The sequence below is a fragment of the Bidens hawaiensis genome, unplaced genomic scaffold (genome assembly GCF_021521415.1).
Source record: "Bidens hawaiensis isolate Kalapana, Puna unplaced genomic scaffold, B.hawaiensis_p1.1 tig00070525_1, whole genome shotgun sequence".
NCBI classification, from domain to species: domain Eukaryota; kingdom Viridiplantae; phylum Streptophyta; class Magnoliopsida; order Asterales; family Asteraceae; genus Bidens; species Bidens hawaiensis.
The window spans coordinates 13,050-37,000 of NW_027502393.1; the positions used below are offsets into that span (position 1 = coordinate 13,050).

The 23,951-nt window shown below is 39.3% G+C and overlaps 1 protein-coding gene and 1 pseudogene across 2 annotated transcripts; one reads left to right on the forward strand and one right to left on the reverse strand.

Moving 5' to 3' along the window:
* Nucleotides 1-14,983: 14,983 nt before the first annotated feature.
* Nucleotides 14,984-18,371, reverse strand: LOC143605641 (uncharacterized). Its single transcript, XM_077081678.1, has 2 exons — nt 17,601-18,371; nt 14,984-15,262 (listed from the first exon to the last, which is right to left on the reverse strand). Exons 1-2 carry the CDS (start codon nt 18,314-18,316, stop codon nt 15,256-15,258), a joined length of 723 nt encoding a protein of 240 aa, XP_076937793.1. The 5' UTR covers nt 18,317-18,371; the 3' UTR covers nt 14,984-15,255.
* A 2,106-nt stretch (nt 18,372-20,477) lies between these two features.
* Nucleotides 20,478-23,934, forward strand: LOC143605642 (lipid phosphate phosphatase epsilon 1, chloroplastic-like; annotated as a pseudogene). Its single transcript, XR_013148587.1, has 6 exons — nt 20,478-20,837; nt 22,336-22,561; nt 22,649-22,723; nt 22,813-23,032; nt 23,580-23,668; nt 23,867-23,934. The product of XR_013148587.1 is annotated as a lipid phosphate phosphatase epsilon 1, chloroplastic-like (transcript).
* Nucleotides 23,935-23,951: the final 17 nt, after the last annotated feature.

The following is a 23,951-nucleotide window of genomic DNA, read 5'->3' on the forward strand; positions in this document are numbered from 1 at the left end:
TGTTGCTCCGCTGCGCGTACCTCCATATAAGTATGTTTATGACTTAGGACATTTCTTGTGTTTTGTAGGAAGGTGACCACGTTTATCGCCCGAGATGGAATATTAATGAAGACAGTTCCTTCCAATCCATGGGCGTATGCGAGGACTTCTGGGCTCATGCCGTGCCTCCTACTGAAAGGAGGTATCAGGAGGAGCGCACTCGCGCTGACTTGCTCAACGATCACATTTTCGCTGGGTCAGCTTTCTTTGCTGCCTCCCAAGAGCTTCATCGCGATTATATTAAAGTACGCGATGCTCTTGTGGCAGCCCAGCAAGAGGCTAAGGTGGCCGCCTGGAACCTTTCTGATGCTCGCGCACGAGCTGAGAAACTCCAGGCGGAGCTCAGCGAAAACCGAGCAAGTGCCAACACCGCCTATATTAAGCGCGGGCATGAGCTCCAAGCTGCGCGGGAGAAGCAGCAGTTGGCGGAGGCCGAAGTTGCCAAGTACGCGCGTAGAGTGCGTGTCTTGGAACAGCAGGCTGAGGCGCGTGACCAAGCTATCGTCCAGAGTATCACTGAAAAATCATCACTGGAGAGCGAGGTTGCACGCCTGAAGAGGGAGTTGGCGGCCGCGCAGGCCGATAGAGATGAGGCCTTGGCGACGGCGGCGTCCAGCCAGGAAGCACTTGGTGCTGCGCAGGCGGAGAAAGAAAAAATCTTGGCGGCAGCAGCGTCTGATAAGGAGGAGCTACAAAAGACTAAGGAAACTGTTGAGTTATTAAACTCCCAGGTTCCTGTCCTCGAGATGTCTGTTGCTGGCCTCGCGCAGGATCGCCAATGGCTGGTGTCACAGGGCATAACTCGCTGCGCTTTGGCGATGAAATATTCCGCCGAGTTTCAGGCCCTTGTGATGGACTGCAATGCCGCCGCGCGCTTGGTGGGCCGAGCTGAAGGGTTTACGGATGGGTATGACTATGGCATGTTGAAGAAGAACCCATCCGAGTACCCTTACAAGAGCGACGCGGCCTGCGCGGACATGGCCGCGGTGGGGGAAAAGTACATGAATACTCCCATCCCCATCCTTATGCAGGTACCTTGACGTTAATGAGTTTTACTTGACTAATTTTTCCAAGTGTTTTGTACTCAATACTTTTCTAATGATTTTGCAGATAGCTGCGCTTGCTGACCAGCCCGACCTCGGCGCGCTAAAGAAGTTGCTCGATGAATGCGAGAGGGCTGGTGGCGATGATGGTGGCGCGGGGGATGTTGCCCCTGCCAGCGGCTCTGGCGCTGCGAATAAATCTGCTCCTGCCACCGTCGTGATAGAAGACTCCAATGAGGAGGAAGAACTTGACTATGGTCAGTTCGGAGATGAGGATCAGGCCGCGTCAGATGCTGCGGGAGATGATGAAGGTGATGAAGTGGCTGACGTCGACGTGGAGACTTGAGAAGCCCTTCATCAAATTTTACATATTTAATTTTTTATACTTGTAATTTGTAACTCATCATACTTGTAAATTTCAATCCAATGGAATGAAACTTGTTTTCTCTTTTTCACATCTTGCGCATTTCCATTCATCTCTTCATGTTTGCTTGTATAGATATAAGATATGCTTGCACGTTAAAATAAGAACAAGGTTGTAAGGAAATTATTCACTTAACCTCTGTTCTATTTTGTTTGTGGTTTCGCAGTATCTTGTTTATGCTGACATGCGCGCTAACTTTTCATTATTTCTTTTTTTTTTTTTTTTTTTTTTTGCGCGTCGTTGTCGCGCGGTATTTATATGGAAGTATGAGTTTAGCCATTACATGTCAGCGTGTGTTACTCAGATATCCACTATGATTCCGCGCGCGACCTCGACCTGAGACCTTAACATGATATGGCATGTACTTTGCCTTAGTTGTGTTTAAGGATTTTTATGATCAGGCTGCGCGGGATGTAAGATGGATGTTTGTGAGTGTTTTGAGCTAAGGCTCTTTGTTTTGGGCTAAGGCCCTGACGTTTTTAGAGTTAAGACTCATTAACGTGTTTGAGCTAAGGCTCGTAAGTTTGTGCTAAGGCCCTGGCGTTTTAGAGTTAAGACTCGTTAACGCGTTTGAGCTAAGGCTCGCGCATGTATGTTTTACTTCGCTTTATTTTGCTTTGAAGTCAATATAGTGTTGTCATATTGTTCCAAATTAATAAAGGAAGTGTGAAACATGTATGCAAAGGTAATAGAACAAATATTGAAAGATAGCGCGACAAATATTGAAAGATAGCGCGAATCATCATTCATGATGGCTTCAAAGCCTTGATTACATATTTGAACTTTTTACATGAAGCATTTTCTAAGTTGTGCCGCGTTCCACGCGCGCGGTATCTTTTTTCCATTCAAATCTTTTAAAGTGTACGCGCCTTTCCCCAAATCTTCTGAAATTTGATAAGGTCCCTCCCAATTGGGGGACATTTTTCCTGGGGGTATTGCGCGACTAGCTTCATTGTTTCGAAGGACAAAATCATTTTTCTTGAAGTGGCACTCTTTAACGCGCTGATTATAATATTTTTCCAGCTTTTTCTTGTATCTGGCTTCATTGATGATAGCCGCTTCTCTGCGCCCTTCAAGCAAGTTAAGGTCCAATCTTCTTTCGCGCTCGTTATCAGTTTTGCTCATCATGAGTACCCTATGGGATGAGCATCCAATTTCTGCTGGGATCATAGCCTCTGTCCCATAGGTTAGGCTGAACGGGGATTCGCCATTGCTAGTTTTGCTTAATGTCCTGTGCGCCCACAGGACATTAGGTAACTCTTCGACCCAAGAATAGGATTCTCCCTCCAACCTTTTCTTCAGCCCATTTAGCAAACTTTGATTCGCGCGCTCCACTTGGCCATTCCCCTGAGGGTGGTAGACCGACGTGAAGATTTGGTTGATGTGCAATTCTTTGAGCCAGCTTGATATCTTCCTGTCAGTGAATTGTTTGCCATTGTCGCTCACAATTTCCATAGGAAGGCCAAAACGGCAAATGATGTGGCTCCAGATAAATTGCTTCATCGCCTCAGCTGTGATTTTTGCTAGTGGCTTGGCCTCAACCCATTTTGTGAAATAGTCTATCGCCACTACCAAAAATTTCACTCGCCCTTGCGCTTGCGGCAGGGGCCCCACAATATCAATGGCCCATTTGTGGAAAGGCCATGCGGAGGTCACTGGAATCAAGTTGTTCTTTGGACGCATGGTGTTTGGCGCGTAGCTCTGACATGCCTTGCATTTTTGGATTTCTTTTAGCGCATCCAAGTACATGCCTGGCCAATAGTAGCCTGAGCTCATTGCCTTGGCAACCACCATGCGCGGACCAGCGTGTATTTCACAGATTCCTTCATGAATCTCCCTAATCACATAGCTTGCTTCTTCAGCATCCAGGCATTTCATGAGCGGTTCAAGATAAGAGCGCCGATATAATGTACCATCAAGTAGTTCATAGTTCTGCGCCTTGTGTCTTATCTTTCTCGCCTGTGCGCGATCATCCGGTAACGTCCCCTCCTTCAGGAATTCCATTATTGGAGTTATCCAGGATGAAGGGGTTGTATGAATTACAAGGACCGATTGCGTTTGCACTGACGGGTTGCTCATCACTTCCACCCTGACATCTTTGCCAAAGTGATCAAAATTAGTTGATGCCATCTTACTCAACGCGTCAGCGGACTTGTTTTCGCTGCGCGAGATGTGTATGATTCTGAAGAAGTCAAACTGCTCAACGAACTTTTTTGCCTGCTCTAGATATAGAGGCATTGTGTTCTCCTTGGCGTCATATAGGCCGTTGACCTGAGCAGCTACCAAGTAAGAATCAACATGGGCCTCTAGCCTTTTAACTCCAAACTTGCGCGCAATGCGCAGACTAGCCAGCAGGGCTTCATACTCAGCCTCATTGTTGGTACTCTTGAAGTCCAACCTAATAGCATAAGTATATTCATGATTATCAGGGTCCACCAGTTTGAGGCCTGCGCCGGACCCTTCGCTGTTGGAGGCTCCATCAGTGAATAGCCTCCAAACATCTTCTTCATCATTTGCTCGCGGAGGGTCTACCTCGCGCTGAGCTTCTTCAATCTTTCCCTCTGGGATTTCCGTGATGAAATCCGCCAAAACTTGACCCTTTATCGCTGGACGGGGCTTATAAGTGATCGTGTGTTCACCTAATTCCAGCGCCCACTTTGTCAGCCTTCCGGAGAGCGCGGGGCGTCGCAAGACTTGCTGGATGTTGTAACCAGTCAGAACTTCAATAGGATGACCATTGAAGTATCTATGGAGCTTGCGCGACGCGTGTGTTAGTGACAAAACTAACTTTTCCATGATGGAATAGCGCGTCTCAGGGTCTGTGAGCACCCGACTCACATAGTATATTGGCGTTTGGATCCCCTTGCGATCCACCAATAATACTGCGCCGATCGCGCGGTCTCCAGCTGACAGGTACAATGTAAGGGTTTCGCCAGGAAGTGGAGCTGTGAGCGCTGGCAACTTTATGAGACATTCTTTTATCTCAGTGAAAGCTTGCTCAGCCTCAGGCGTCCACTTGAATTGGCTCTTCTTCAAACAGTTCCTCAAGGTGTTAACGAATGGAGTAGATTTGCTGGCGTGGTTCGCTAGGAACCTGTTGATTGACACCAATCTACCATTCAGCTTCTGAACCTCTTTCATGGTGGATGGTGAAGGCATGTCAAGGATGGCTTCCACCTTTTCAGGGTTCACCTTGAAACCATCCTTAGTGACCATTACACCAAGAAATTTCCCCTCTTCTGCGCCGAAAGTACATTTGCTCGGGTTGAGCTTCATGTTAACTTCCGTTAGGCGCTGAAGAGTTTCCTCGATGTCTTTGAGCATTTGTCTCTCCTCCCTGCTCTTGATCACCAAATCATCAACGTAGACTTCTAGATTTCTTCCGATTTGTTCACTGAAAACCGAATCCATAAGTCTCTGATAGGTTGCGCCCGCATTCTTTAAACCAAAGGGCATTTTTGTGTAACAAAAAACACCCTTGTCGGTTCTGAAGGCAGTCTTGTCTTCATCCTGTGGTGCCATTTGAATCTGGTGATAGCCTTTGTAGGCATCCAGGAAACATTTGAGCTTGAATGGCGCCACGGAGTCCACCTTTGCGTCGATGTTTGGGAGGGGGTAACAGTCTTTCGGACATGCTTTGTTGAGGTCCTTGAAGTCAATACACATTCTCCATGACCCGTTGCTTTTCTTTACCATCACAGGATTGGCTACCCATGTCTGGTATCGGATCGGGCGGATGATGTTTGCGCGCAAAAGGTCCTCCACTTGCTCATTCATGGCCTTCGCCTTTTCATCCCCCATGATTCTCTTTTTCTGAGCAATTGGCTCCACCGACTTGAACGTGTTAAGAGAATGTTGCGCCAAGTCTCGCGGGACCCCCGTCATATCGGAGTGTTGCCACGCGAAAACCGACGTGTATTTTGTGAGCAACTTTTTCATTCTCAATCTCGTTTTGTCTGAAATGGTAGCGCCAATTGTGACCGTTTGCTCTGGGAATTTTGGGTTTAAAATCCACTTCTCTGGCGCATTGTCAGCCATTGGAAGTTTCATTCTCCCTTCCCGCGGCGTGCTTGTCACTGCGCACAAATGATCGCGGTAAACAAATGTTACGCCTGTTGGTGTAGGGAACCCCAATGCGCCGTGCGCTGGCGACGGTACAGCATTAAATTGGGCAATCGTTCCCCTACCCAGGATCATATTGTGGCATGACGTGGTGGGCAAGACCAAAAAGTTGACAACTTCGGCTCGCTTGTGCTCATCATCCCCCATAGTTAGTTCAAACTGAATCTGGCCTAGGGGATGTATGATTTCATTTGAGACACCACAGATTGGTGCGTTCACAATTTCGAGCCGCGCTTGGTCTGCCGGGTCTAACTTTCTGAAACACTGCTCATACATAATGTCAGATTCGCTTCCAGTGTCCACCAGGACCTTTGACACTTCGTAATGAGCAATGTGTGTGGTGATGACGAGAGGACTGCTTATTGAAGGGCCTCCCCTGATTCTTGGGAAGATGACTTGCTGCTCGCGCCAATCTCCGTGGATTTGCGCGCTTCTCTTTTTTGACGTCTGCCCTTGTCGTCCCCCCTCAGCCACACAGATTCTTTTGTATTTCTTGCTGGCAGAGGCTCCTTCCGGTTGCTCATCTTCTATTCTTTGGTTTTTTACCAAGTGAGCCAGCCTGCCTGACTTTACATCCTTCTCGATCGCATCCTTTAAATGATGGCATGCGTCGGTGTTGTGGCCCGGGGACCTGTGAAATTCACAATATTTGCCACTGTTTTGCGGTCCCTTGTAGTGTAGTTGCTTGGGGGGCTTGAATTGGACATTCTCTGTACTTAACACCTGTGAAGGTGTTTTAGTGAGGGGCGTCCATATTCTTGGCAGAGGTCTGCTAGGATCTCTGCCGCCCTCCCTCTTGTCACCCTCCCCGCGATTACGAACTTCTTTTTGGGGCTGGGGTGAGGTTGGTTGCGCTTGTTTTTCCGCGGAAGAAAAACTTGTTGGCTGCAACCTGGACCATACAGAGTTCTGTTTGGCCCTCTTCTCTTTGCTGCGCGGTGATTCTGCCTGATGCGCTCTTTCTCTTGCCCTATCTTGGGCAATCTGTTTCTCATTTCTCGCGAAAACTCGCGATGCCTACATTAACTTGGCCCACGTGGTGGGCATACCATCTTTGCTTACGAGAGCCCGGCGGAGTTGATCACTGCGCGCGCCTTGTATAAAGGCCACGCGCAGGAGCTGCTCAGTTATACCCCCGATTGCCAGGGATTCCTGATTGAAACGAGTGATGTAATCTTCAATCGTTTCATCATTCCTGCGTATGCAGTGCATGATGTCATCAGGATCGCGCGTGTGCCTGCGCTGCTGTACGAAGTGGGCTTGGAACTTTTCTAATAGTTCCTCGAACCCATCAATTTGCCCTGTCGGCAAGCTCTCGAACCATACCCGCGCTGCGCCCGTGAGGCAGCGAGCAAACATATGACACTATGTTGGCATCGTCCAGCTCTCTAGGTTTCCCGTGTTATAGAAACCTTGCAAAAAGTCATCTGGATCTGTTGTGCCATCATATTTGCCCAGACCACTTGGCATCTTTGTCTTGTGCTGGATGGGAGCCTGCGCGATGCGCGCAGTAAACTTTGAGTGTTTTACCAGGATGGCTGGTCTGTAGGGCGTGGTCACGTCCACTTGCCCTCTGACCGGTGGGCTGTACGGCATGTGCAGATCCAGATCTGCTCTGGCTCCAGGCGCCATGTTCACAGGCGCGCGGAGCTGTGAGCCTCCTGCATGAGTATCCCGTGTCTTCCTCATGCTATGCACTTCTTCATCACTGAACTCAGTGTGTGCAGTGTGAACAGAATGTCCTTCTTCCGGCGCGCGCGGCCTCTTTGTAGTCTGCTTATCAAAAGCTTGCCTTTGTGTTTGGTCGGCTAGCTTCTTCTGCTTGACCATTTCGTTGTACTTTTCAATCAGACGCCGCTGCTCGTTTATGAGCCATTCATTCGGATCATTTGCTTCATCTTCTGGACCCATTGGTCCTTTCAGCTTCGCGCCGGCCATATTTTGTAACGTGAGATCGTCTGGAGGAGTTTCAGTCTGGCCGTGAGGGGTTGTGACGAAGGGACGGTTGCTGGTGGTACGCGTAGAATCACGCGGAACCCTCAGAACCTGCTGTCCGTCGTTAACACCCTCACGTTCAATATCCTCCAGAGCTTGATCAACGTTACGAACTCCAGAAACCATGGTGATTGATTTTTTTTTATAGATCTGATGAGATCTGATTGCCGTTTGTAACAGTGGATGGCGCCAATGAAGAAACTTGGATCTTCTCACTGGTAGCAGATCTACTTTCCTCGGGTGTGATTATACTATTTCACCGATGGTTCCTCTGGGTCTGTGTTCTTCCACCTACAAAATGAACAGCGCCGTTACTTACCCCTCAGAAAGGGACAGAGGGGTCCTCTTTGGGGTAACCCTCCGGCGTGAGAATCAGTATATTTGTGGAGAAGATAATAATGTGTATATGAGAATCTCAAGAGTATTGCTGAATAGCTGAATACCCTTTGATTGTGAGACTGTCTGTTTGTCTGTAACTGATTGTGAGTGAAAGTAATTCAATATGATTGAATGTGTTATCACTGCTTGTAACTGTCAATGATTGAGTATGAATGTGTCATCAAAGTGGAGTTGATGCTGTATTTATAGTGCTAGGGTTACCACCGGTTGGGCTCAACCTCGTTGGCTTCCTCCAATCGCACTGCGCCACGTGTCCTCTGGGACACCTGGCGCTTTCTCGTTGGTTGTAATCACGTGGTAACACATGTGTCATGCTGAGTTGTCGACCTTTCATTTGGCAGCTATCAACATCAGCATATTCTTTCTCCTTAAAAGATGCCTTCTGGAAGGTTGTCTGATGTGCACAATCAAGGTTGCCCTAATCCTGATTTGGATAAGGACGAGGTTGATTATGTGCACGTATGATATGCGCTCACCCTGAGGATGCGCGGGGTCTCCTCTTTATTCTCACGCGCAGATATTTCATGCGCAGATGTGATATGCACGAGCATGTGATATGCGCCGCGCGCTGATGCGCTGCGCGCATATGTGATGCGCGAGCATATGTGTGCCTGGGCAGATGCGATATACACGGGCATGTGATATGCGCCGCGCGCTGATGCGCCGCGCGCATATGTGATGCGCGAGCATATGTGTGTCCGGGCATATGATGCCTGAGCATGTTTTGTATGCGCCATGCGCATAGGTTTTGGCTTTGTGCCTTCATAATGTCTTTATCTCTTGGGTTGACCCGCCTTGCTCGGTGTTGAGGCGGGTACATACCTCTTCATGTAGGTTCATATATGTATTGTGAAAATTTTATTATGTGCAGGTACAAATTGAATATTGAACATTTGCACTAGAGATCTTCTGAGAATTGGTTAAATTCGAAACGGTTTATAATGAACGAACTAACTTTGGATTAAAATTACAAAAAAAGAAAAAGGAAAGAACAATTTTGAGATAATAACATATTGATTTGTAACTTCCTCTTATAATAACTATTAGTTATCAAAAATGAAAAATAAAATGGACGACCTAATATACTCTTTTTAATTATTAATTAAAAAGATAAAAGAAAATTATGTGATTTGACAAAATCATCTCTTAATTTCCTGTTGTAATCTTCTTTCTCTCTCTCTCTCTCTCTCAAAATCCTACTAATATGAGAAATGTGAGAACGAATCAGAAAGCATAATACAAGTTACTTCAAACGGTCATTATAGTTCATTTTGGCTGATCCTTACAATTTTCTAATCTTTGCCCAGCTTATAATTATTTTTCAGCTTTCATACCACCTGGGTTTCAACAATCGTTCATCTGCATCTGTTCTTCAAAAATCACTAATGGAGATTTTTTATTTTAAGACGAATTTTCTTAGACAAATATTACTACTTCATAAATGATATGTGTTTTTATACACCAATGAATGATGATGTTAACACGTATTTTTGTTGTTATTTTTGTTCGTTAATGCTAATATTGGTTTTAAAATCTGCATTGCTATTGTGTGTTAGCTCTTAAGGAAATTATGTTTGTCTTTTGCATTTTTATAATGCCTATGTTTTTATAAGGGTTTGTTGTTATTAACATGTGCTAATTTGTACTTCGTTGTTATTATTAAACTTTGTTTTTAAAATACCTATATTAAAAAAATTGTTGATTTAATATGGTTCAAAAGTAAATTAAAAAATTAATGAGTTATCAGAACTTCTGCTAAACGTGTTTATATTCAAAAACTTTGAAAAAAGTATGTAAAATTCCATTTTATATGTGTGAAAATAAAATTTTTGTAAGCTTCATATGTGAAACTAATGCAACATTCTCTGAGCATATCAAAAGTTATGCCTCCCTTTTTATTAATTATTTTTCTTTTTAAGGTGTGAGATTCTCTTATTCGTCTACCACTTTCTAACTGCTCCAATTATGAATATCTTATGGCCTCATGGGCTAAAACCAGACCACTATGAAAGGTACTTAGATTTATTATCAGTTTTTATAACAACTTTTATAACCATATAATGATTGGTGTTATCTGACGTATTTACAAATATAATATGCATCGTGTTTGTACTCATGAACCATACCACGGCCCATTCTAGAGTAGATTTCAATTATTGAGTTAAATTTATTTTTCTAAATATCAATTGAGTCGGTAGTGTAATTGATCTTCTAGTTCAGTGAAGTGAGAATGATGGTTAAGATTTTGGGATTTTTGAGGTTTCAGGTTTGAAACCTGACTTAAGTGGTTTTCTCACAATTGTGGTGGTGTTCCTTAGTGACGATTGACATCTTGTCTCAAGAAGTCTTACTCGTGTATTGAGGGTAATTCCAAACAGAAAAAAAATTTAGTCATTACTAAAGTACAGGAAAGCATTCCTTTGATGGATTCAGGATTTTTCGTCGTGTGGGGGCATATAATGAGAATGTCGAAACAAGTCAAATATAACAAAATGAAGTGGTTGAAACGGGTCCAATTATACCAATGTATTTGACTATTAGGCTAAAAGTAACCATACCGTAAAACAATCAATCAATTAACGCATCCAAAACATGTATATTGAGTAAGCAACTCTCCAAACCAATGGACAACAATAAAGTGTCCGATTAGCTAACCTTTTAGGGCAATAAGCTTCAAATTGCGGACTGAGTGACCAAACAAGCGTTTGTCAAGCCTTCACTCATCCGTTATGAAATAATACATGATTTTGGAACTTGACTAATTAGCTGCCATAATCGATTAAACTTCCAAGCACATTTTTTATTTTTATTTTAAAGGACATGTAACAATTTATGGGGCAACAATTTTGGTAAAAACTAGTAGCTCACCCGGCGCGTTGCGTAGGGGCAGGTTGACCAAATTCGCGTTGACTTACCGCCTCAACACTCGTGATTGACAACGTTTGGGTTTTACCATCGCTTGGGTTTTACGTGCGTTATTTATTGGACCTAAAACAAAAAAATATAAAATCTGAGGTGCCCAATGGGGTTTGTCGGTCGGTAAACCCCGAGCATTGTGAATCCCCGGCGTTGAGACGGTGAGTCGACTCAAATTCGATTGGTCCCCGTCACGTTTGTTACGTATCAGAACTAAACAAAAACAAATTTTCCATTCGTTCGGTTCTTGTTACGTTCGTTACGATACTAAAACAAAAACAAAATGTAGTGACCTTATGAAAATTCGATTGGTTTCCATCACGTTCCTTACGATACCGAAACTAAAACACAAAAGGAAAAAAAATGCCATTCAGCCGTTTACGTTATGTTCACTACATTACCGGAACTAAAAAAACAAAAAAAATCATCAACCACTAAGGTACAGCAAGTGACCCAATAAAGATCCTTATGCTACCAAAGTTGTCATTTATTATATATAATAATAATTTACAAGGAAAAAGGAAGTTTTTTTTTAAGTTGTACTTCAAACAAAAACGGCTAGGGGGCCCTAAGCAACCCCACCCACAATTGTGCATGTATCCGTTTGTCCATGGTATCATGACTCATATATGACTTAATTAACGTTTCCAATAATTTTAATAAGAAGATGTATGATGTTTGTTTAAAGTTCTTATGGGGGTGTATGGCCTAGCTTTTTTATCAAAACTTATAGTTTTTTTAGCTTTTTTTTTTTTTTTTGTAAAATAAACTTAACTTAGTGTTTGGTTAGCTTTTTAAGCTTATGCTTATTAGCTTATATAGGCTAATTTGAAGAAACTTGTTTGAAGATGGTTTTTTTAACTTATTTGAATAAGATTATTTGTGTAAGGAAATAAGCATAAGCCAAAAATTAAAAGCTAGGCCAAACACCCCCGAGTGGAGGGGGTGGGTTACTCCATCTTGAGCATGTCGGTTTGTGTTGGGCACCATAACTTAAGAGAGTACTACAAACGGTTTGATTGGCGAGTTATAGAACCCAAAGATGAACACGGAGAAGATAGAACCATATGAGTCATATGACAATAGGCAACTAGGAGTGGGTAGCGGGTTCAAGTATGAGTGTCCCTTCCCAGTGGCGGATGTTTCTTTGGGCCAAGGTGGGCCGCGGCCCCAACACGTTTTTCGCTCGGTAGTGTATTTTTTTCGAAAAAATCAAAAAAATATATAAATTATTGAGTTCGGCCCAGCCAAGTTATTTGAATCCGGCCCAACCATACAATTTGAGTTTGTGCCGGCCTTGAATTTTTAAAAAAAGAAAGTTTGTTTAAAGCCAAAAAACGAGAAATCATTTATGAAATAAACATATAGATAAAGAAAGGCTAAGAAATAAAACTACGCAAGACCAATGCCAAGCCCAAATAAATTTTAAACAAAAACCATTAAACCTAAAATCCAACCCTACCATCTGGTCGATGTTCAAACACAACAACAAATGGAGTTTTCATTGTGCGTTGGCTGTTGTGTGACTTACTGACTTGTGAGGTTCGGCACAAAAGTAAGAACAAAAGCTCTGGTGAATTGGTGAAATCATTTTGGTTGTGAAATCGATTGATTGGGCAGTGTCGCTGTCTGTTGAGGCCTGAGGTTCGGAATTGACTCGTGTTGGAGTGAAATCAATTAATCTAAATAGTCAACAGAAGCAAGCAGAGACCAGGTTCGGCAATTCGCATTTCACCATATTGTATTTCTTTAAATTTGGTAGGTTAGGGCTTGGAATTATTATTTGACCTGGCACGAACCGGATTGTTGACCTAAAACTTAGAAGCACAAATAAAAATGTGGGTCTTGTGACTTGTGGCCCATGCATACTAGTGCCCAAAATCCGCCACCGTCCCTTCCCTTCTCGATTGAAATGAGTTGACACAGTATTACTGGATGGTGGTATGGGTTCGTGTAGGTTGTGATAGAAGTGATTGTATTTGTTTTGGTTATCAAAATAAAACAAACTGATTGTATTAGTATTTTAGTGTTGTATGGGGAAAAACAATGGAAATTCCGTGCCAATGTTATGGTTTATTATCTATGAACTTCGAGTTATGGTTTATTATCTATGAACTTCACAAAATAACATAGATTTCATAGATTTTATAATCTATGTTATTTTGTGAAGTTCATAGATAATAAACCATAACTCGAATTAAAACATTTGTTTTGTTAGAACTATATGGAACTCTTTTGTTATGTCAAAATGTGAGTTTACAACAATGGATATGTGATGTAAATATGTAATGATAAACTTTTGTGTGAGTAAAATGTAAATGTACTGATTATAGGGTTACAAAATGGGAGTTATATATGACATCCTCTTTACATAATTCTACCAAATAATATCATTAATTACAACATGATCTAACTTCTTATGCAAACTAAGGGTGAGAAGCGACTTGTAGCTTGCAACATAGTAATGTGAATCTTTGAGTCGGGAGCGGCTATGTGAATATTATATATGATGCATGGATTTTATTATTATTATTATTTTTTGTCTTTGCAGGTTGTTGGTTCATGTCATTGGCAATTGATATCTCGCTATTGAGATTCTATTTGTGCTCAATCTCCAAAACTTGAGATGGTTGATTCTCTGTTTAAGATGGTACATGGCACTGATGATGAAGGCATAATCCGGTGTCATCGTTCTTAGTTACAAATAATGACATATTGATTCTTTAAAATGATCTTATCTACACTTTTATTCTTGAACAATGGATATATATGTTTTCATTGATATTGTTGTATAGCAAGTCGTTTTCGGATCCCAACGCATCAAGTGGGTTTCCAACTAGAAATAATATACATGAGAAATATAAAGTGAATAAGAATACAGAAACCCTATATACACATGTTTATTAAAAATTCGTAAAGGACTAAAGTCTAATTAACTAATATTATGTTTTAACAATAATACAATAAATACTATTTCCTTTAAAAACAATAGATAAATACAACTCATTGTCCTACTAAGACTTGTACACAACCTGTAGGTTCATGAGGTGTTTAAAAACATTCGTGTACCGGTAATTTCTACAAAATTAATTGTAGCTATTCAAAGATATAAGATTTAATTAGTCGGATGCTTTTTTGGTTTGTGTATATTGCATGTATATTTCGCATCCTTTTAAAAATTACATCTATGCTCCTAGATACCTTGATTTGGGTTACTTTGGTGCTCCTAATGTAAATGGCCGTTATTTTTCCAGTTAAGTGCGTATGAAATTACTGAAATACCCTCTATTTAAAAAAATGTTATAATCCATTAAAATATTAAAATTAAAACAAACAAATAAAATGAATTTTTAACAAAACAAATTAAGCCAATAATCATTGATTAGTTGGCAAATGCTAGTCGGTTTAAACATGAGGCAAGGTGAGCTTACCATGTTTGAACCACACATGTGGCAAGAGTTATGCAGGAACCTCTTGGGGGGGGCACACTACGATTCCAACAAAGAACATCATTGTTTTAGGTTACGAACTCGGGTAAGGTGAGTTATATACGGGTGGTAAGCCTTTCGGAGTTCCCATGATTAGGGGCCTTATAAAATGGTGGATAAACTTAAAGAGACTTGATGAAAGTTAAAGGACACCAGAAGAGGTGGCTGGCAGTGAACGAAGGTGATAATATCATCACCCGAAACTCAATCTGCTATAGTACGTTACACAACTCCGAGCATGTAGGAACTTCTTATTGAAGATTATAAGGTTGGTTACCATTTGGATATAGAATTGAAAGAAGACGTCAAAGCGTTAACTTACAAGTTGTCTCTACATGTATCATTTTATTTACTGGGTTATGAATTTGACTTCAACATTATATTAAACACCTTGAATTCTAAAGCATAATCTTACGATTAAAATATAACAATACTTACTAACATACTAAAACCAACAAGAGCTCATCTTAATTATTAAACTATGCCAAATCACCGTCTCAATCGCGAGTTTCTTCATTGTTTAAAGACTCTTATGTTAACTGAAACTTCAAAAAAGAATATAAGTGTTTACATTGACTCATGAATTTACAGAAAATACTGCAGTCTGCAAAGAGTAAAAAGTTTACCGAAACTTAAAAACCAATCATCTAAACATACATATATAAACCGAACACTATTTAGGCAACATTTTTAACACCTATTACAAAACATAAAAATAAACACGAAACCAGTCAAAAACGAACATCAAGATTAGAGTTGAGGCAAATTTCACTTACTTCAATATCAGTTGAATGCAAGCACTTGCTAGGGTAAGCTTCAGTTGAACCAATTATCGCCTGCAAGAAAACAACTTATATTAATCACAATCCACCATTTATGCAAGTTACTGCACTGGCTCGAACAATGTGTGTTTCTTTGTAGGATATAAAAGTAAAAGCAGCATTAACAATCTAACATACTACTGCTAAGGAGTAAAATTTCAGCCTGAGTGGTAAAGTCCTATAAGACTTGAATTTCTAATTTGCTAAGTATTCATATATTTAAATCCAAGTCTGCAATGATTAACATAAGACCTACCAATTGTCATTGTTGCAAAAATGGCACCTAGGCGCAGAGTACTCGACGAGTAATACCAAGTACTACCCACCTATAACGATTACTCGGTGAGTAATTCCAGAGTACTCGCTACTCCCCAGTCGACAGACTGACTTCTGCAACCATGCCAATTGTTCAACCTCGGATATCAAACAATCTTTGAATCAACCCAAAATGGAAACTTTGAAGTTTATAAAATATCATACGCACAAACACTGCTTTTACGATGTTACCAATTTACCATCTACAAGTGATCTAATTCCTGTGACGAGTATTGAACTCTAGTTTAAGAACTAATATGCATTGTAAAATCACATTAACATTATCACATACCAATAATACTAATTACTATGGTTCTGTTTAAGATCAAAACTTAAACTCAATTGAAGGTACCAGCATCAAAAAGTTATCTTTTTTTACCTTTTGCCATCTCCTAACTCTTTTTTACATCAACTAGATCCAGAAACCTAATACCTTCAAATAACTGGCATTCTCCAGGAACTACTACTTAAATGTACTCTGAAAACTAATTTCATACAGCAAAACTTTGCATAAAAAGCATTTTCACAAGTGGCAGACGCTCCCCGGGCCCCCAACCAGTACTGTATTAGCGCCATGACCCTTGCTCGATTTTCACCACACAAAGGGTTCAATGTGTCATGTCACTTAAGTAATGACGAGCCAATTCTCTATGTATGCATACTCAGATATCAATGCATTGTTTCATTTTTAGAAGGCCCACAATTATATTTAAGTATTTAACTAAAACATGGTTTCCACCATGGTTTGAAAAGGCGAGCCTCAGGCGCAAGATGCCTCACTTTTGACCACCTAAGGCGCAAGCTGTCACAAAGGCGCATTGAATAACAGCCGAGGGGCGCCTTTTTTACACTAGGTATTTTTATGCAACAGAATGTTGTACAACTAGCATTTTTGGTTGTACATGTAGTTAATTTATATTAAAGCTTATTTATAGCTAATATAATAAGGGATGCTAAAAAACTATGTCATAAAAAAACTTATATAAGCAGCTTGCAACACCCGTACGAAATCGGTGCGCTTTTGCGAGTTGCGCCTCAGTTTTAGACCCTGCCACTTTTCTGTGTTTCACGCCTTTTTAAACAAAAAAATCCCACTAACAGAAAAAGCTACTTGTAGGGTCTAAGGAGGACAAGACGAGGGAAAACCTTTCCCTTAACCCCTGCCCTAAGACCTCGTCTGGTAAAACCAGTATAAGCAAGTGATTTTAGTGAGATGAAAATTCATAACAATCTTATTTCCAATCTATACTACTCTATGGCCAAATTTTGCAGATTGATCAGTAGTCAAATTACAATGTTTGTGAGTCGATTGATGTATAAACGCGTATGTAATCACTAATCCTTTATTATCCAAACCAACTTATTTATTAATCAAAAAGCTACAATTATCAATCTATGCAGTCGATATCGCCGATATATCAATGATATATCAGTTATCGGTCATTTGGCGAAATATCAGTCAGAATATCGGTACCGATAATATCAACAATATTGACCGTTATTGGACTGATATTTGACCGATATATCACCGATATTCCTGATATCAGTGTTTTAAGTCTTAATCAATTCTTACTTGCTACGATTGTTAGTGTTGTGCAATTTGCAAAAGGTTAATATATTAATAGTAGGAGACTATAATGAATTATTAGTGTTAAATTGCTATATATATGAATTTTACATGATATTAAAATTACCGATATCTCACTGCGATAACCGATATCTCAAATATCGGTCCTTGACCAATATCCGATATTTTTTCGCATTAACTGCTTAGTTATCAATGCATATTTGTTTCAACTTTCAAGCAAGTAAAACAATCCTGAAAACAACATTAATCATACACGCCACTAATCAATACTTTATATAAACGTCATGGGCTTCTGTCTCTTAGTAACGATAACGAGTGCACAAGTGAAGTTATAAACTTTCCTTACAATCCAATGGCCTAAAATCACTTAAAAATCTTAACTTTTACACTAACAATTTTCAACAAGTAATAAAACTCTACTCAATCCAAATTTATGTATTTAGTATTTACCTTCTCGAATATCCTCCATTCCGAGCCACCGCCTCATGTCGCCCTTTCCGTCTCACCAACGCCCGTTCTCGTTCCTTCTCCCTTCCCTCTCTCTTCAACCTCTCTTCTCTCAACTCCTCCACACTCTTTTTCCTATTACTCTTCGTCACCGTCTCCAAACCACACTCATCGCCATTACCGCCACCACCGACTCGTTCCTCACCGTCTACTCGCTTCTCCAAGTACCACGGCACCTTTACGCCTTTCCCCGCCACTCCATACCCTAACCGATACTTCTCGTCCTCCTCCGGTAACACCGCCTTTACCTTCTCCACCTCCTTCTTCATCCTCTTTAACTGCTTATCATCTCCTGATGACATCCTACGCTTATTATTATTATTATTATTATTATTATTATTTATGACAATTGGATCTAAAAACCTAATTCCTTCAAACAGATTAATATGTTTTGACTTCGGCTCGGGCTCGGCTTCTGGTATTGGATCCGGCTTGGCTACTGGAACTGGAACCGGCTCAGATGAAGCCGAAGCCAAGCCGCGGGCTTGACGGAGCTGTTGGATGCGAAGCTCGGTGTGGCGTTTGCGAGATTGTTCGCGGCTGAGCTGTTCTTGTTTAGCAGCGGCTTCTTCGTCTTTACGGACTTTTTCACGGTTGTCGAAATTGTAAACGTTCCAGCGCTTCTGTGGAAGGATGTTTAGACCTCCGTGGCCTCCCATGGCGGAATATTATTATTATTGTTATTGTGATGGGTTAGGGTTTGGTTTTGAATCGTGAATAATTTTTGGCTTTGACTTGTTTATTATATCGTGAATAATAATAATAATAATAATAATAATAATAAACTTTATAGATTTTTTTAGAATATATATATTTTATTTTTAATGATTAAAACTCTAGACATGGCCCAAATACAACAATTAGTTCAATATAAACTTATATGAGTTGAGCGGTTGCAACTTTCACACTATATGTTTTCATTAAACCTTCGTTTAAATTTCAAATTGATGTTTAGGGCTTTTGATTGGAATAAGAAAACGAATCAACTGATAAAACTTAACTTCTCTCAACAAATAACAATTTGAAAATTTTAACAGTTGTAAATTGTGGTACAACTTTAAAATTTGAAGGCAATTGTTAAGGGGTGGGGATGGTTGTTTTTTCATCACTTGCAACACCCAATGAGGGTGTGCCACCTCATCTCCACATTCCATCATTAGTGATGAAATTTAGTTGAGGGGTAGTGTGATGGGTTTTGGTATACATACATACATACATATATATATATATATAGGGTAAAGATCGTAAGAGAACCCTTTGCAAATTGAGAACTTTGAGAACCATTTTGGACCACTAAAAACACTTTTAAAAAAATATTTTAAAAAATCATAAAACAAAAAATAATAAAAATTTTAAAAAAAGTAAAAAAAAACCAAAATTCTTATATTTCATTTTAGTTTCATTAAAAAAAATTGAAAAAAAAAACGTTGTATTATACACATATGTATAATTTTATTTAATCTTTTGTTACGTAATATACACATATGTACAACATCATTTATCTTAAATTATACACATGTGTAAAAAAAAAACATGTAAATGTACATATATGTATATATTATACATATATGTATATAAATTAGCTAAACCGAGTTTTTTTTATGAAACCGGGATGATAAAATAAGAATTTTGGTTTTTTTACTTTTTTGATTTTTGTGTTTTATTTTATTTTATGATGTTTTTTATTTTTGGGTTTTTTGTGGTCCAAAATGGTTCTCATATTTCTCAATTTTAAAAAGGTTCTCTCATGATCCTGATCCTATATATATGTGTGTGTGTTTTTTGTTAGTGAGAGGAGTATATTTGGGTATATATATAGAGAGAGAGAGTTCCATCACTCAAACCCAATAAACGCGTGATGGCCATCACATAAACCACCCCATCACTCGTGATGAAAGGGGTGGCGGCGGTGTTCCAAAGGCTATCACTCGTGATAGGGTAGCTATCACGGACCACTCCGTCCCCCTATATGGGTGAATTTTTTTATCCCTGGCCAACATCCCTAATTCGTTCAGAATCTGATCCTTACTAAACCTACTATCTTGAGTACTTACGACACTTAACCATTTATCTCGCTCTTGACCTTGACTTATTCTTACAGGTGACTATTAGTGACTTAATCAACCCTAAAAATTCGCCTTGTAACTTAAGAAAACGTGTTGAATGAGTATTATAAATTATAACGGCTAGTAGTGTTTGGTCACAAGTTTGTCTCGATAATTTGTTTTTTTACCAAAACACTCCCCCATGCGATATCTAAAAACGCATATATTTCCATGACACCGGTACTATGTACTCTATGGTAGAGGTGCACAAACCGGTTTAAAGCTCAAAACTGGTTTGGGTTGAAACCAGTTCGGTTTGGTCAACAAAAGTTAAAACAAGTTTATGATCGGTTTCGGCTCGGGTTGAAACTGGTTTCTTGACTAGGTTACGATCGGTTTCGGTTCGGCTTCTTATATGTTTTTGCCCGGTTAACCGGTTTTTGCGGAGAAAATTACAAACTGGTTCCAAATCGACGGTTTAAAATCGGTTCCAAACCGGTTTCTACATAATCAATTTTAAACCAGTTTGGCTTCGGTTTGATTTTCGAATCGATTCAGTTAACCGTTTTATTTGTCCACCTCTACTCTCTATGGTTCGGTTCTTCGGTAAGTTTGTTAATCGAGGTTAATCAGTTAAAAGCTATCCAAAATTCTAAAGGTTCCATTTGTCAGTTGTTTGGTCAACTATCTATCTACCTCCTCAATTAATAAATAAATACTGCTCTAATTATTAGTATTATTATTATTATTATTATCTTTACCTAAAACCAAAACCAAAACTTTCATCAATGCAGATTCCAACTTCGATTGCACCATGCTCTCGTCGGCAGTAGCCTTCAACCCACCACTAGTTTCGATTTCGAACCAATTGGGTATTAATCGGCGACCACCACTACCACTACCGCCCTCTTCTTTTTTTACTTTTACGTTGAAATTGAAAACAGAGTCCACCAAGATTGTTGTTAATCGGAGAACCATCATGGCATCTGGGTCATTGGGCGATGAACGTATACTTAATAATAATAATAATAATCAGGTGGTTGAAGCTTTCGAACAGGAAGCTTTGATTGATATTGAAATTGAAAATGAAAATGAATTAGATGGTGGTCGGCTACACGCTATGGTTAATCTTATGGTTAGTGTTTTTGTTTCGGTTTTTGATTTTTGGGTTCGGTTCGGTTTTGGATGATGTTTATTTTCGGTTTTAAAACATTTTGGGGAAAAAAATAACACTTGACCTAAGATATTGAAAACTGAGCATGATATTGTTTTTTCTTTTAAACTAATTATTAATAGGATATTGAATATTTCGGTTTCGAATATTAAAAGCTAAGAAGAGATACATTTAAAATCAAAACTATTTATTAGTTATTATACGTAGCTACCAAATATATTTGTTATTAACCATATGTTAAAATTAAACAAATGGTCGTTAGTAGATTTTTGTTTTAATGGTTATGGTTAAAATATTATGTCTTAACATGGTTATTTCAAGTTTTTGGTTATTTCGGTTCTTAACAAAATACAAAACCCAACCAAAACCAATATTTCGGATTTTTGCTAAGTTCAAAACCGAACCGTGGGTTTTTAATTCGGTCCGGTTTTTTTCGGTTTCTTAACAAAATGCAAAACCGAACCAAAATCAATATTTCGGTTTTTTACTAAAGTTCAAAACCGAACCGTCGGTTTTTTCGGTTCTTAACAGAATACAAAACCGAACCGAAACCAATATTTCGGTTTTTGCTTAAAGTTCAAAACCGAACCTTTAGTTTCTAATTCGGTTCGGTTTTTTTCGGTTCTTAACAAAATACAAAACCGAACCGAAACCAATATATTTCGGCTTTCGCTAAAGTTCAAAAACCAAACCGTCGGTTTCTAATTCGGTTCGTTTTTTTCAGTTCTTAACAGAATACAAAACCGAACCAAAACCAATGTTTCGGTTTTTGCTAAAGTTCAAAACCGAACCGTCGGTTTCTAAGTCGGTTTGGTTCTTTCGGTTCTTAACAAAAATACAAAAACCGAACCGAAACCAATATTTCGGCTTTCGCTAAAGTTCAAAACCGAACCATCGGTTTCTAATTCGGTTCGGTTTTTCCAGTTCTTAACAAAATACAAAAACCGAACCGAAACCAATATTTCGGCTTTCGCTAAAGTTCAAAAACCGAACCGTCGGTTTCTAAATTCGGTTCGGTTTTTTTCAGCTATTAACTAAATACAAAACCGAACCAAAACCAATATTTCGGTTTTTGCTAAAGTTCAAAAACCGAACCATCGGTTTCTAATTCGGTTCAGTTTTTTTCGGTTCTTTAACAGAATACAAAACCGAACGAAAACCAATGTTTCGGTTTTTGCTAAAGTTCAAAACCGAACCGTCGGTTTCTAATTCGGTTCGTTTTTTTTCAGCTCGGTTTTTTTTGGTTTATTAAAAAATGTTTAAATAAACATGATCTTTTTCGGTTCGGTTCCTATGGTTAGTTTTCTGGGTTCAAGAAATTTATTTAAAAATGCTTAAATAAATTACAACTGAAAATATAGTATTCCAACACTCGATTTGTATTCCAAAAAGTTCATATTTTTGACTTTTGAGTGTCAAATTCATCGGGATTTTGACTTTTAAATTAAACCGATTGCAGAGTAAATGGATTGTTGCTGTAAGTTTCGGCGGATTCTTGTTCGTGAGGCGTGATGCTCTTGCGTTATGGGCTGCAATGGGGTCTGTTATAAACATGATCTTATCAGTCACATTAAAGCAGATTTTGAAACAAGAACGACCCGTTTCTAGAGTGAGTTCTGGTCACGGGATGCCATCTTCGCATGCTCAAGCCATCTTTTACACCATCGTGTGTATTATCCTTTCATGTAATCTTCTTTTTAACTAAACAATAATAATTTCATATCAAAACAGTTAATGTGATTTTAATGATTTTTTTATGTTTGTTATGACAGTGGTCGAGTTTCACGGATTCAGTGGAGTTTTCAGCTATTTCTAGCATTTGTGTTGTAGCGATCGGCTCTTATTTTGTACGTCAAGATAAATAAGTTTTTTTTATAACTTTCTGATTATTTTTGATTTTCAAGTAATTAAGAATGTGAATTTGCTATCTGTGCAGTCATGGTTACGTGTGACGCAACGCTATCACACTGCAATTCAAGTGATTGTGGGTGCGATCGTGGGGTCGGTTTTTGCTGTCGTGTGGTTTTGGGCTTGGGAAGCGCTTGTTTATAAGGCGTACGAGTCGAATTTGGTGGTTCAAGTACTTGTTACGGTTGGAGCTGCGGGTTTTCACTTTAGGGTTTATTTCACATGTTTATTAGGCATTGGTTTGAAAGGTGAAGATTGATGGTGTTTTACATTTTATTGGTAGGTTCAAATGATTCAATGATTGATTATACATTACTTTTATACATAGTTGTTTTGTCTTTTGTAATATTTTCTTTTACATATAATTGTTATGTCTGGTATAATATTTTACAATGATCTTTTAGCTTGATTCTTCAGCTGACCTTTTTGGCATTTTCATATGAATTTACTTTCTTCATGCCATCAAAATATATCTATATCTATATTACATATAAAACATATTGAAATGGACAAAATAGTAAATTAACTCTTTTCCGGAGAGACGCCTGTAAAATTGAATGTAATTCACCTGCGGCAACACGCTACAATTAACATCAGGCGACATTAAATTATCTTAATTTGATAATCTATATCTATATTACATATAAAACATATTGAATGGACAAAATAGTAGATTAACCCTTTCTGGTGAGACGCCTTGTAAAATTGAATGTAATTCACCTGCGAGAAACAAGTTACAATTATCTTCAGGCGACATTAAATTATCTTAATTTGATAATCGGTTTTTGAATCTAGGGAGTTTCTTGTATAGAGTTGATGCTAAAATGGTAGTAATACACATTCAGTTCCCATCAGACCCATTTTGGAAGATTGGTGTATTGTTGGTAAAGTTCATTTTGGATCGGTTTAAGAATTGTGACTGTTTGACCTTTTGAAAGTCAAACCATCATTCAACAGCGGTGTTAACGTATTGGCTCAATATTGGCACCAAATTTTTACTCGTGGTTTCAAATTTTTGAATTCTTGTTATTAGTGATTTATTTTTGTTTTGTTTTTTTTTTTAATTTTTTACGTGTAAGCAGGCTGCCGTCGAGAAAAACTATAGACATGATGCACAAAATGTTGGTGATGAAGGCGGCTTCTTATTCTGGTAATTATGGTTTTTTC